The 15373-nt window shown below is 30.4% G+C and overlaps 1 protein-coding gene across 12 annotated transcripts in view; it reads left to right on the forward strand.

Annotated features, from left to right (window-relative positions):
* The window catches only part of ptprt (protein tyrosine phosphatase receptor type T), a 447834-nt gene extending 443644 nt beyond the window's left edge, over nt 1-4190 (forward strand). For all 12 annotated transcript variants that reach the window (XM_036001937.1, XM_031277206.2, XM_036001938.1 and 9 more), the window contains one exon: nt 729-4190. In XM_036001937.1, coding sequence (XP_035857830.1) covers nt 729-782 — 54 coding nt within the window. In that variant the 3' untranslated portion in view covers nt 783-4190. The remainder of the gene's footprint in view (nt 1-728) is intronic.
* Nucleotides 4191-15373: the final 11183 nt, after the last annotated feature.

Below are 15373 nucleotides of genomic sequence, written 5' to 3' on the forward strand. Positions count from 1 at the left end.
CCTCAGTCCCCTCGTAGCACCCATCTCCGACGCTGTGTTTTAACCCAACCCTAACCTAAACCTAATTCTAACCTGAACCTCAAACATTTGAAGGTCTGTCCGACGGCGAGGCCCTGCCAAAATGTCCTCATTTTCAAAACTGTCCTCACTCTCAAGGCCTGAAACTCAAATCGGTTCTCACAAAGATAGCTGTACAAGTACACGCACATTATATCAGGAGATGATTACAAGCAGCAATGTGTTGGTGGTTGTGATAATGAAGGGAAACTCTTGAGAAGGTCTGATGATTTCATTTTCACATAGATTAAGTTTTCATCAGACATAGGAACATAGTATTGCATGAACGCGGTGTACGCTCTGAAGAGGCAGGGCCGCATCTCATCAGTTTCAGAGCCGTTCCAGATAGTTCTCTCCATTGTCATGTAACGTTGACATGAACTGAGTTACCACCGGAGTACGTCCAGTCTCAAATACCACTTGAGCATTAAAAACAAAAACAAAAAATATCTGTTTTAAAGTACATTTATTATTGAATTGAAGCAGAATAGCTTTTTCCCGACACTAGCTGATGCTCAGGGAAATTTAAATTTAGGCTGTTTAAACATATTTAGAATTGAAATTATAGTGACTTACTTGTTAGTCTTTGGTTAGCAATGTTTAATTAATGTAGTTAGTGAAATAATTTTGAAGATGACTTACCTTTGCTTTTTATTCTGTTCCCTCCACAGGAACAGTATAAGTTCTGCTATGAAGTGGCTCTGGAGGCGCTCAGCTCCTTCTGATTGGCTGTGGGCTGAAAATTTGCTTTTTCTGATTCCCCGTTGACGCTGCCTGGCATTCTCAACATAACGCTGGGATACACAAAGTGCAAAACTGCTTTGTGTTGACCCAAACCCAACCTGTGAGCATGTGTGCCTGTGTGCGTGAGTGTGTGTTTGAGAGTGTGCGCATGTGCTTCTATGTCAATAAGAGAAGGCATGCTTGCATATTTGAGTGTACGTGTGTGTATCAATGTGTGTGCCTAGGACAACACACACACACACACACACACACACACACACACACACACACAACCTGTACAGAAGAGTAAAAAAGGGACAAACATACACACCGGTGATCTTCATGTGTGTGTTCGCTTCAGCGAGACTGTGAACTTTACATGCTTGTACAAAGAAAAAAAGAAAAAAAAGACGTGTTGAAAAAAAAAAATATTCAGATGTTTAAAAAAAAGCGCCACTTTTTCCTTCTCTATCTCTCTGTCCTCTCTGCTGGGCTGTGATGTGACTATTGTACAGTATTTCCTTTTTAGATATATTCTACGCCTTGAATGTTGTCTCCCTGTGGAGGCTGGATGCACACTGGAAGATTTTTCACATTTAGCTGAAGTCCAAGTGATGCCTCGACTCTGCATTTTGGACTCCAATATTTTCTCCCAGAGTATTTCTAGAAAGTAAACAAGCGTGTTTGGCTGACTTTAGCTAATATGTTGTTGATGTTGCTGTCGAGGATTCAGTTAGCTGGATCAAAGCGAAAAACCAACACTTACTGATATTTCTGGCATTTTCCTTTGAAATCACAAGCTGATACATTTCCTTGTGGCTGGGGCTTCTTGATTGCCTCAATGTTAAATGCTAATTATACTTGTAATGGGTTACAAATGGTTCATTTCCATCAAAGGATTATGACTTTCTTTTGACATTTTGGCTTTACTAGGAAAAAAATCTTACTAGCTAGTGCATGCTGAAGAGTAACAGCATTTAACAGACAAAAGAAAAGAAAAATCATGCCTTGCCCTTAAGACCAAATGTTGTTGTTGTTGTTGTTGTTGTTGTTGTTATCTCTGCTTCAGGTTTTTTCATTGGGGCTGTAAGACAAAAAAAAAAGGTTTTTGGATGGCATCATGCCAGTTCTCTTAAAATCTTAAAGTGTGCATCCAACCTCACTGTAAATAAGATAAGACAACCACAGTCAAACAAAGAAACAGACAAACATCATGCACCAGACACATTACAAATAAAGGTTATCATTTCAAAACACTGTTGCTCTTAAAAACTGTCAGTGTCATTTACATCGACTTGGTATTATAGTTCGGAACAAAGTCTTATGTTGCTTACTACAAACTGTCTATTGACACATGTCCAAAAAATAAAGATATATATTTTTGCATGTTGCACATTGCACACAGCTGCCACCCACATCCAGAGTGACTTAATGAGGAAGCAGATTGCAATCAAGTGTTATCCTTAAGAAGACTTTTCGAATAAACATGCCTGTTTCGATTGATGGGTACAGGACACTTGTACACACAACCAGGTCAAACCTGCATCTCGTACTCACAAACATACTTGCTGAAAATGAAAAATATCCATACGGCCATTCCAGACTAAACAAAATGTAACTTACTCTACCTTTTTTTTGTCCAGTTGGTTTATGTGGTTTTGTATACTTTCTGTGACTTCAAACTCCTGAAAGGACAATGAACAAACTGGGACAGATTATTTACTAAAATAATGACTCGCCCATCCATGTTTACCTTTGTCCCTCCTCAACTGTAGGCAAAAGCAATCAATATGTTTTCAGTACAGTGTAGCTTGTAGTTTTATAAAGTTAGAGCTGCATTTTGTTGGTTTTTGATGATTTGGACTTTATCTGGGCTGTGAAAATTGCGTATTTTTCATTTATTTTCACTCATACCAATTGTTTTTGCACCTTCTCTTAATGTGTGGGTATCTTTAAATAAATAAAATATATATTTAAATAAATAAAATATTTCACTAATGCAGCTTAGTTGAGCAGCATCAACATGGAAGAAAGGAAAACGTAACATTTTTTCCAATATATAATGGTATCAGACAGGCATTAATATCTACAATAAGATCATTCAAATGAATTCAGAAATGAGTTGCAAGTCAGAATTTGACATAAATGATTGCAGTGTAAACTTTACCCACTGACAGTAATTAAAAAGATGGACTCATTAGGTTTCCTTGATTAATAAGCCATGCTATATTTCATGTAATACATTCTGGATACATTTCAGTGAAAAAGAAGCCTAGGGATCTAGGCTCTTGCCTACCATCTATCATTAAAATGACAACACAAAGACAAAGAGACAGGTCGTATTTGTTTTTCCTCTACAAACAAAGTCTCACATTTGCTTCTCACTTAACCCATTGAGGTGTGCAAATTTAAAAATCTCTATTAAAAATAGATAATGATTTCAGTTGATGATTGACCCCAGGGTGAAAGATGGTCAACATGGCTGACATGTGTTGGAGAGTGGGAGTTAATGAGAATTATACAGGATGTGACACTGACTTCATTTTCCCAGTTTCTCCTCATCTGATCATGACTTTTGACATTTTTCTTCCTCTGTTTTTCATCTAATGATGCAAAACAACAAGCTATGTTTTAAAGACACAATCCCTGTTTTTGTTTTAGCACCCTCTGAACTCTGCGGAGTCAAAAGAACCGTGATAATATTTGTTGGTACTTCGGGGGACTAAGGCATAGTCACCGTATAGTCTGACGTATAAAGTATGGCCGACACCAGATTAAGGCTTCATTTTCAAAAAAACATGGATCTGTTTGAGAAGAATCATTGAAACTAATGACCAAAGCAATTTTGTGAATCAATATCAAAAAACCCATTGGTAACCCATAATGTGATTTATGTTAGCCATCAATTCATACCAGTTTGGAATGAAACTCCACATTTCACAAAGCTTAAGGTCTCTGGTGAACATTTGTTTAGTTAGTAAAGTTTGCTCTTAGGTCTCTTGGCCAGAACCGGCTTGTGGCAAAATGTTGTGGCAAACTGTTCAGTCTGCGCTTATGTTTTATTTTGTTGCTGGGGTCCAGTCAGGCTCATTAATGGACCTATTAAGACAAAGACTGTAAGAGTGTTGTATTGAAGACAATGTGAAAGCCAGAAATATTTAGCATTATTGTTTCCACTAAGGCTTTATTTTTATTGGCTTGGTTCATGGCCGTTCATCTGTATTATATTTTGTTTGTTTACTTTGGGGATTTTTTTTCTGTCCTGAATTTGTACATTTCTTTTGTATAATTATTATTCTGATGATTATTTGTCTAGCAAAGTGTTGTTTAGATCTGGTGATGCCATTGCCATTGGTTGTTTAGTTGTTTGAAATGTGGTTAACATGAAATAAAGGGACCAAAATGTTGAATGTGATCTCATATCTCTCTTTAAAGCCTCTTATTTTGATGTAATTAACTTTTTATGCATTTGTCTGTGATCTCATGAAAAGTTATAATGTAGTATGTCATGAAAAGTCATAATATAGTATGTTGAAAAAAAGTGATAAAAAGTCATAGTATAGTATGTCGAAAAAGTCATAAAAAGTCATAGAATAGTATGTCGAAAAAAGTCATAGAAAAAAGCCATAGTATAATATGACTAAAACGGTTATAGTATGTTGAAAAAAGTGATAGCGTCATAGTATAGTATGTCGAAAAAAGTCAGAACGTCATAGACTAGTACGTCGAAAAAGGTCATGAAAACTCATAGTATAGTATGTCAAAGAAAGTCATAGTAGTGTGTCGAAAAAATAGTATAGTATGTTGAATAACGTCACAAAAACATAGTATAGTATATCGAAAAAAGTCATAGAATAGTATGTTGAACAAAGTCACAAAAACATCGTAGTATATTATGTCAAATAAAGTCCTAAAAAGTCATAGAAGTGTCGAAAAAAACTCATAGTGTAGTATGTTGAATAAAGTCACAAAAACATAGTATAGTATGTCGAAAAAAAGTCATGAAAACTCAGTACAGTATGTCAAATGAAGTCATAAAAAGTCATAGAAGAGTGTCGACAAACTCATCGTATAGTATGTCGAAAAAAGTCATAGTATAGTATGTTGAATAAAGTCACAAAAACATCATAGCATAGTATGTCGAAAAAAAGTCATAAAAAGTCATAGTATAGTATGTCGAAAAAAGTCATAGTAGAGTATGTCGAAAAAGACACAATAACGTCATGATATAGTATGTCGAAAAAAGTGAGACGAAAAGAGAGCTGAGCCAGAAGGCAAAGCTCTCAATCTACCGGTCAGTTTTCATTCCTACCCTCACCTATGGTCATGAAGGCTGGGTCATGACCGAAAGAACGAGATCCAGGGTACAAGCGGCCGAAATGGGTTTCCTCAGGAGGGTGGCTGGCGTCTCCCATAGAGATAGGGTGAGAAGCTCAGTCATCCGTGAGGAGCTCGGAGTAGAGCCGCTGCTCCTTTGCGAAAGGTAAGGATGCCCCCTGGGCGCCTCCCTAGGGAGGTGTTCTAGGCACGTACAGCCGGGAGGAGGCCTCGGGGAAGACCCAGGACTAGGTGGAGGGATTATATCTCCAACCTGGCCTGGGAACGCCTCGGGATCCCCCAGTCGGAGCTGGTTAATGTGGCTCGGGAAAAGGAAGTTTGGGGTCCCCTGCTGGAGCTGCCTTCCCCGCGACCCGATACCGGATAAGCGGACGAAGATGGATGGATGGATGAAAAAAGTCATATAAAGTCATAGTATATAGTATATCGGAAAAGTTCATAGTATAAATTCAAAAGAAAGTCACAGTATAATATGTCGAAAAAAGTCATAGTATAGTAGGTTGAAAAAAGTCATAATGAAGTCGTAGCATAGTATGTCGAAAAAAGTCATAGTATAGTATGAAGAAAAAACTCATAAAAAGTAATAGTATAGTATGTAGAATAAAGTCAAAAGAAGGTCATAGTATAGTATGTCGAAAAAAGTCAAAAGTTGTAGTATAGTATATTGAAAAAAAGTCATTGTATAGTATGTCGAATAAATTCACAAGAACATCATACATGTCGAAAAAAGTCATAAAAACTAACAGTATATTATGTCAAAAAAAGTCATAAAAAGTCATAGTTTTAGTAGCTTAGTCGTAGTTTAGTATGTCGAAAAAAGTCATAGTATAGTATGCCGAAAAAAGTCACAAGAACATCATAGTATAGCATGTCGAAAAAGTCATAAAAAGTCATAGAATAGTATGTTGAAAAAAGTCATAGAAAAAAGCCATAGTATAATGTGACGAAAAATGTTATATTATAGTATGTTGAAAAAAGTCAGAAGAACATCAGAGAATAGTACGTTGAAAAAAATTATAAAAACTCACAGTATAGTATGTTGAATGAAGTCACAAGAACGTCATAGTATAGTATGTTGAAGAAAGTTATATAATTATAGCATATTATCGGAAAAAAAAGTCAAAAAGTAATTGTATAATATGTTGAAAAAAGTCATATAAAGTCATAGTATATAGCATTTCAAAAAAAGTCATAGTATAGTATGTCGAATAAAGTCAAAAGAAGGTCATATGTTATAAAAACAAAAAGTCAATAAAACGCACAGTATATTATTTCGAAAAAAAGTCATAGTGTGTCGAAAAAAGATATAATGAAGTCATAGCATATTATGTAGAAAAAAAGTCACAAAAACTTCATAGCATAGCATGTCGAAAAATGTGATTAAAAGTCATAGTATAGTATGTTGAATAAAGTCAAAAGAATGTCGTAGTATAGTATGTTGAAAAAAGTCATGAAAAACTATAGCATAGTATGTCGAAAAAAGTCATAAAAAGTTATAGTGTAGTATGTCGAAAAAAGTCACAAAAAGTCAGTATAGTATGGCTAAAAAGTCACAATAACATCATGGTAAAGTATGTTGAAAAAATGCATACAAAGTCATAGTATAGTATGTCGAAAAAAGTTATAGTATAGTATGTTGAATAAAGTCACAAGAAGGTCATGGTATAGTATGTTGAAAAAAGTCATATAAAGTCATAGTATACAGTATATTGAAAGAAGTCATAGTATAGTATAAAAAAGTCATAAAATGTCTTAGTATAGTATGTCGAAAAAAGTCATAAAAAGTCATATTGTAGTGTATCAAAAAAGTCATAAAAAGTTATGTATATTATGTTGAAAAAAATCACAATGCCATAGTATAGTATGTCTTAAAAAGTCAATAAAACTCAGTATATTATGTCGAAAAAAAGTCATAGTATATCGAAAAAAGACATAACGAAGTAATAGCATAGTATACACACAATGACATCATGGAATAAAGTCATAAGAATACCGAAAAATGTCATAGTCATTGTATAATATGTCGAAAAAAGTCATAGTATCGTATGTCAATAAAATTTCTAAAAACTAATAGTACAGTAAGTCGAAAAACTTTTTTTGACATACTATACTATGACTGTTTTTGAAATACTATACTATGATTTTTTTCAACATAATATACTATGACTTTTTATCACTGCTTTCGACATACTATACTATAAAATTTTGGTCACTTTTTACAACATACTATACTATGACTGTTGTTGACATACTATACTATGACTTTTTTAACTTTTTTCGACATGCTATACTGTGACTTTTTTTATCACTTTTTTCGACATACTATACTATGACATTTTTCGACATACTATACAATGACATTTTTATCATTTTTTTCGACATACTATACCATGACTGTTTTCGACATACTATACTATGACTTTTTATCACTTTTTAAGACATACTATACTATGACTTTTTTCGACGTACTATACTGTGACTGTTTTTGAAATACTATACCATGACTTTTTTCAACATAATATACTATGACTTTTTAATCACTGCTTTCGACATAATATAGTATGAATTTTTGGTCAGTTTTTTCAACATACTATACTATGACTGTTTTTGACATACTATACTATGACTTTTTTATCACTTTTTTCAACATACTATATACTATTACATTTTTTTTCACTTTTTTCGACATGCTATACTATGACTTTTTCATCACTTTTGTCGACATAGTATACTATGACTTTTTTATCACTTTTTTCAACGTACTATACTATGACTTTTTTATCACTTTTTCCAACGTACTATACTATGACTTTTTTCAACATGCTATACTATGATTTTTTTTATCACTTTTTTCAACATACTATACTATTACATTTTTTATCAATTTTTTTCAACATACTATACTATGACTTTTTTATCACTTTTTTCGACATACTATGACATTTTTTATCAATTTTTTCAACATACTATACTATGACTTTTTATCACTTTTTTCGACATACTATACTATGACTTTTTTCGACGTACTATACTGTGACTGTTTTTGAAATACTATACCATGACTTTTTTCAACATAATATACTATGACTTTTTATCACTGCTTTCGACATAATATAGTATGAATTTTTGGTCACTTTTTACAACATACTATACTATGACTGTTGTTGACATACTATACTATGACTTTTTTCACTTTTTTCGACCTGCTATACTATGACATTTTTATAATTTTTTTCGATATACTATACCATGACTGTTTTCGACATACTATACTATGACTTTTTATCACTTTTTTCAACATACTATACTATGACTTTTTTTATAAATTTTTTCAACATACTATACTATGACTTTTTTATCACTTTTTTCGACATACTGTACTATGACTTTTTTCGACAAACTATACTGTGACTGTTGTTGAAATACTATACCATGACTTTTTTCAACATAATATACTATGACTTTTTATCACTGCTTTCGACATAATATAGTATGAATTTTTGGTCACTTTTTTCAACATACTATACTATGACTGTTTTTGACATACTATACTATGACTTTTTTCACTTTTTTCGACATGCTATACTATGACTTTTTTTTACCACTTTTTTCGACATATTATACGATGACTTTTTTATCACTTTTTCCAACGTACTATACTATGACTTTTTTCAACATGCTATACTATGACTTTTTTATCACTTATTTCGACATATTATACTATGACTTTTTTATCACTTTTTTCAACATACTATACTATTACATTTTTTATCAATTTTTTCAACATACTATACTATGACTGTTTTTGACATGCTATACTATGACTTTTTTATCACTTTTTTCGACATACTATACTATGACTTTTTTATCACTCTTTCCAATGTACTATACTATGACTTTTTTCAACATACTATACTATGAATTTTTTATCACTTATTTCAACATACTATATTATGACTTTTTTATCACTTTTTTTCGACATACTATGCCATTTTTTATCTATTTTTTCAACATAATATACTATGACTTTTTATCACTTTTTTGGACATACTATACTATGACTTTTTTCTCAATTTTTTTCAACATACTATAATATGACTGTTTTTGACATTCTATACTATGACTTTTTATCACTTTTTTCAACATACTATACTCTGACTTTTTTATCACTTTTTTCGACATACTATGACATTTTTTATCAATTATTTCGACATACTATTCTATGACTTTTTTATTATTTTTTTCAACATACTATACTATTACATTTTTTATCAATTTTTTTCAACATACTATACTATGGCTGTTTTTGACATACTATACTATGACTTTTTTCACTTTTTTCGACATGCTATATTATGACTTTTTTATCAATTTTTTTCAACATACTATACTATGACTTTTTAATCACTTTTTTCAACATACTATACTATGACTTTTTTCACTTTTTTCGACATGCTATACTATGACTTTTTTATTACTTTTTTCGACATACTATACTATGACTTTTTTATCACTCTTTCCAATGTACTATACTGTGACTTTTTTCAACATACTATGCTATGAATTTTTAATCACTTATTTCGACATACCATACTATGACTTTTTATCACTTTTTTCAACATACTATACTATGACTTTTTTATCACTTTTTTCAACGTACTATACTATGACTTTTTTATCACTTTTTCCAACGTACTATACTATGACTTTTTTCGACATACTATTCTATGACTTTTTTATCACTTTTTTCAACATACTATACTACTAAATTTTTTATCAATTTTTTTCAACATACTATACTATGGCTGTTTTTGACGTACTATACTATGACTTTTTTCACTTTTTTCGACATGCTATACTGACTCTTTTATCACTTATTTCGACATATTATACTATGACTTTTTTATCACTTTTTTCAACAGACTATACTATGACTTTTTTCGACGTACTATACTGTGACTGTTTTTGAAATACTATACCATGACTTTTTTCAAAATAATATACAATGACTTTTTATCACTGCTTTCGACATAATATAGTATGAATTTTTGGTCACTTTTTTCAACATACTATACTATGACTGTTTTTGACATACTATACTATGACTTTTTTCACTTTTTTCGACATGCTATACTATGACTTTTTTATCACTTTTTTCAACGTACTATACTATGACTTTTTTATCACTTTTTCCAACGTACTATACTATGACTTTTTTCGACATACTATTCTATGACTTTTTTATCACTTTTTTCAACATACTATACTACTAAATTTTTTTATCAATTTTTTTCAACATACTATACTATGGCTGTTTTTGACGTACTATACTATGACTTTTTTCACTTTTTTCGACATGCTATACTGACTCTTTTATCACTTATTTCGACATATTATACTATGACTTTTTTATCACTTTTTTCAACAGACTATACTATGACTTTTTTCGACGTACTATACTGTGACTGTTTTTGAAATACTATACCATGACTTTTTTCAAAATAATATACAATGACTTTTTATCACTGCTTTCGACATAATATAGTATGAATTTTTGGTCACTTTTTTCAACATACTATACTATGACTGTTTTTGACATACTATACTATGACTTTTTTCACTTTTTTCGACATGCTATACTATGACTTTTTTATCACTTTTTTCAACGTACTATACTATGACTTTTTTATCACTTTTTCCAACGTACTATACTATGACTTTTTTCGACATACTATTCTATGACTTTTTTATCACTTTTTTCAACATACTATACTAGATTTTTTTATCAATTTTTTTCAACATACTATACTATGGCTGTTTTTGACGTACTATACTATGACTTTTTTCACTTTTTTCGACATGCTATACTGACTCTTTTATCACTTATTTCGACATATTATACTATGACTTTTTTATCACTTTTTTCAACAGACTATACTATGACTTTTTTCGACGTACTATACTGTGACTGTTTTTGAAATACTATACCATGACTTTTTTCAAAATAATATACAATGACTTTTTATCACTGCTTTCGACATAATATAGTATGAATTTTTGGTCACTTTTTTCAACATACTATACTATGACTGTTTTTGACATACTATACTATGACTTTTTTCACTTTTTTCGACATGCTATACTATGACTTTTTTATCACTTTTTTCAACGTACTATACTATGACTTTTTTATCACTTTTTCCAACGTACTATACTATGACTTTTTTCGACATACTATTCTATGACTTTTTTATCACTTTTTTCAACATACTATTCTACTAAATTTTTTATCAATTTTTTTCAACATACTATACTATGGCTGTTTTTGACGTACTATACTATGACTTTTTTCACTTTTTTCGACATGCTATACTATGACTTTTTTATCACTTTTTTCGACATACTATACTATGACTTTTTTATCACTCTTTCCAATGTACTATACTATGACTTTTTTATCACTTTTTTCAACATACTATACTACTAAATTTTTTATCAATTTTTTTCAACATACTATACTATGGCTGTTTTTGACATGCTATACTATGACTTTTTAATCACTTTTTTCGACATACTATACTATGACTTTTTTATCACTCTTTCCAATGTACTATACTGTGACTTTTTTCAACATACTATACTATGAATTTTTTATCACTTATTTCGACATACCATACTATGACTTTTTATCACTTTTTTCAACATACTATACTATCACTTTTTTATCACTTTTTTCAACGTACTATACTATGACTTTTTTATCACTTTTTCCAACGTACTATACTATGACTTTTTTCGACATACTATTCTATGACTTTTTTATCAATTTTTTCAACAGACTATACTATGACTTTTTTCGACGTACTATACTGTGACTGTTTTTGAAATACTATACCATGACTTTTTTCAAAATAATATACAATGACTTTTTATCACTGCTTTCGACATAATATAGTATGAATTTTTGGTCACTTTTTTCAACATACTATACTATGACTGTTTTTGACATACTATACTATGACTTTTTTCACTTTTTTCGACATGCTATACTATGACTTTTTTATCACTTTTTTCAACGTACTATACTATGACTTTTTTATCACTTTTTCCAACGTACTATACTATGACTTTTTTCGACATACTATTCTATGACTTTTTTATCACTTTTTTCAACATACTATGCTACTAAATTTTTTCATCAATTTTTTTCAACATACTATACTATGGCTGTTTTTGACGTACTATACTATGACTTTTTTCACTTTTTTCGACATGCTATACTATGACTTTTTTATCACTTTTTTCGACATACTATACTATGACTTTTTTATCACTCTTTCCAATGTACTATACTATGACTTTTTTATCACTTTTTTCAACATACTATACTACTAAATTTTTTATCAATTTTTTTCAACATACTATACTATGGCTGTTTTTGACATGCTATACTATGACTTTTTTATCACTCTTTCCAATGTACTATACTGTGACTTTTTTCAACATACTATACTATGAATTTTTTATCACTTATTTCGACATACCATACTATGACTTTTTATCACTTTTTTCAACATACTATACTATCACTTTTTTATCACTTTTTTCAACGTACTATACTATGACTTTTTTATCACTTTTTCCAACGTACTATACTATGACTTTTTTCGACATACTATTCTATGACTTTTTTATCAATTTTTTCAACAGACTATACTATGACTTTTTTCGACGTACTATACTGTGACTGTTTTTGAAATACTATACCATGACTTTTTTCAAAATAATATACAATGACTTTTTATCACTGCTTTCGACATAATATAGTATGAATTTTTGGTCACTTTTTTCAACATACTATACTATGACTGTTTTTGACATACTATACTATGACTTTTTTCACTTTTTTCGACATGCTATACTATGACTTTTTTATCACTTTTTTCAACGTACTATACTATGACTTTTTTATCACTTTTTCCAACGTACTATACTATGACTTTTTTCGACATACTATTCTATGACTTTTTTATCACTTTTTTCAACATACTATACTACTAAATTTTTTTATCAATTTTTTTCAACATACTATACTATGGCTGTTTTTGACGTACTATACTATGACTTTTTTCACTTTTTTCGACATGCTATACTATGACTTTTTTATCACTTTTTTCGACATACTATACTATGACTTTTTTATCACTCTTTCCAATGTACTATACTATGACTTTTTTATCACTTTTTTCAACATACTATACTACTAAATTTTTTATCAATTTTTTTCAACATACTATACTATGGCTGTTTTTGACATGCTATACTATGACTTTTTAATCACTTTTTTCGACATACTATACTATGACTTTTTTATCACTCTTTCCAATGTACTATACTGTGACTTTTTTCAACATACTATACTATGAATTTTTTATCACTTATTTCGACATACCATACTATGACTTTTTATCACTTTTTTCAACATACTATACTATCACTTTTTTATCACTTTTTTCAACGTACTATACTATGACTTTTTTATCACTTTTTCCAACGTACTATACTATGACTTTTTTCGACATACTATTCTATGACTTTTTTATCAATTTTTTCAACATACTATACTGTGACTTTTTTTGACATACTATACTATGACTTTTTTCACTTTTTTCGAAAGGCTATACTATGACTTTTTTATCACTTTTTTCAACAGACTATACTCTGACTTTTTTATCACTTTTTTCGACATACTATACTATGACATTTTTTATCAATTTTTTCAACATACTATACTATGACTTTACATCATTTTTTTCGACATACCATACTATGACTTTTTTTTATCAACTTTTTCAACATACTATACTATGACTTTTTATCATTTTTTTCGACCTACTATACTATGACTTTTTTATCACTTTTTTCAACGTACTATACTATGACTTTTTTATCACTTTTTTGACATACTATACTAGGCCTTTTTTCAACATACTATACTATGACTTTTTATCACTCTTTCCAACGTTCTATACTATGACTTTTTTCAACATGCTATACTATGAATTTTTTTTAATCACTTTTTTCGACATGCTATACTATGACATTATTATCACTTTTTTCGACATACTATACTATGATTTTTTTCAACATAAAATACTGTGACTTTTTATCACTTCTTTCGACATACTATACTTTGAATTTTTGGTCACTTTTTACAACATACTATACTATGACTGTTCTTGACATACTATACTATGACATTTTTAGCATTTTTTTCGACATGCTATACTATGACTTTTTTATCTCTTTTTTCAACGTACTATACTATGACATTTTTATGACTTTTTCGACATACAATACTAGGCCTTTTTCAACATACTATAAAATGACTTTTTTATCACTCTTTCCAACGTACTATACTATGACTTTTTTCAACATGCTATTCTATGTCTTTTTTATCACTTATTTCGACATACTATACTATGACTTTTTTATCACTTTTTTCAACATACTATACTATTACATTTTTTATCAATTTTTTCAACATACCATACTATGACTGTTTTTGACATACTATACTATGACTTTTTTATCACCTTTTCCATTGTACTATACTGTGACTTTTTTCAACATACTATACTATGAATTTTTTATCACTTATTTCGACATACAATACTATGACTTTTTATCACTTTTTTCAAGGTACTATACTATGACTTTTTTATCACTTTTTCCAAGGAACTATACTATGACTTTTTTCAACATGCTATACTATGACTTTTTTATCACTTATTTCGACATACTATTCTATGACTTTTTTATCACTCTTTCAAATGTACTATACTATGACATTTTTCAACATACTAAACTATGAATTTTTTATCACTTATTTCAACATACTATACCAGGGGTGGCGAACCTGTGGCTCTTGAGCCGTATGCGGCTCTCTGCCTGCTCCTGTGAGGCTCTTACTGTGTGGCTGGGGGATGTGTCATTGGTTGATTGTTGTTTTTAACTTTTCTGAAACATACAGTATTTCAGATAAGTAAAAAAAACACATTTGAATGCATCTGCCAATACATTTGCCAATTATTTTAAAATGGAAAATAATGCAGCAGAGTTCAGATTCAGAGGACAGATTCTGCAACCTGAGGAAAAACAGCGGCCACAGATCACCTTCCTCGTTAACCCTTTCACTGCTGAATCCGACTGTTTGAAAGCCCCTTTAGTGACAGATGAGTGAGAGAGTTGCTTC

Source organism: Sander lucioperca, chromosome 6 (genome assembly GCF_008315115.2).
Source record: "Sander lucioperca isolate FBNREF2018 chromosome 6, SLUC_FBN_1.2, whole genome shotgun sequence".
Classification (NCBI taxonomy): domain Eukaryota; kingdom Metazoa; phylum Chordata; class Actinopteri; order Perciformes; family Percidae; genus Sander; species Sander lucioperca.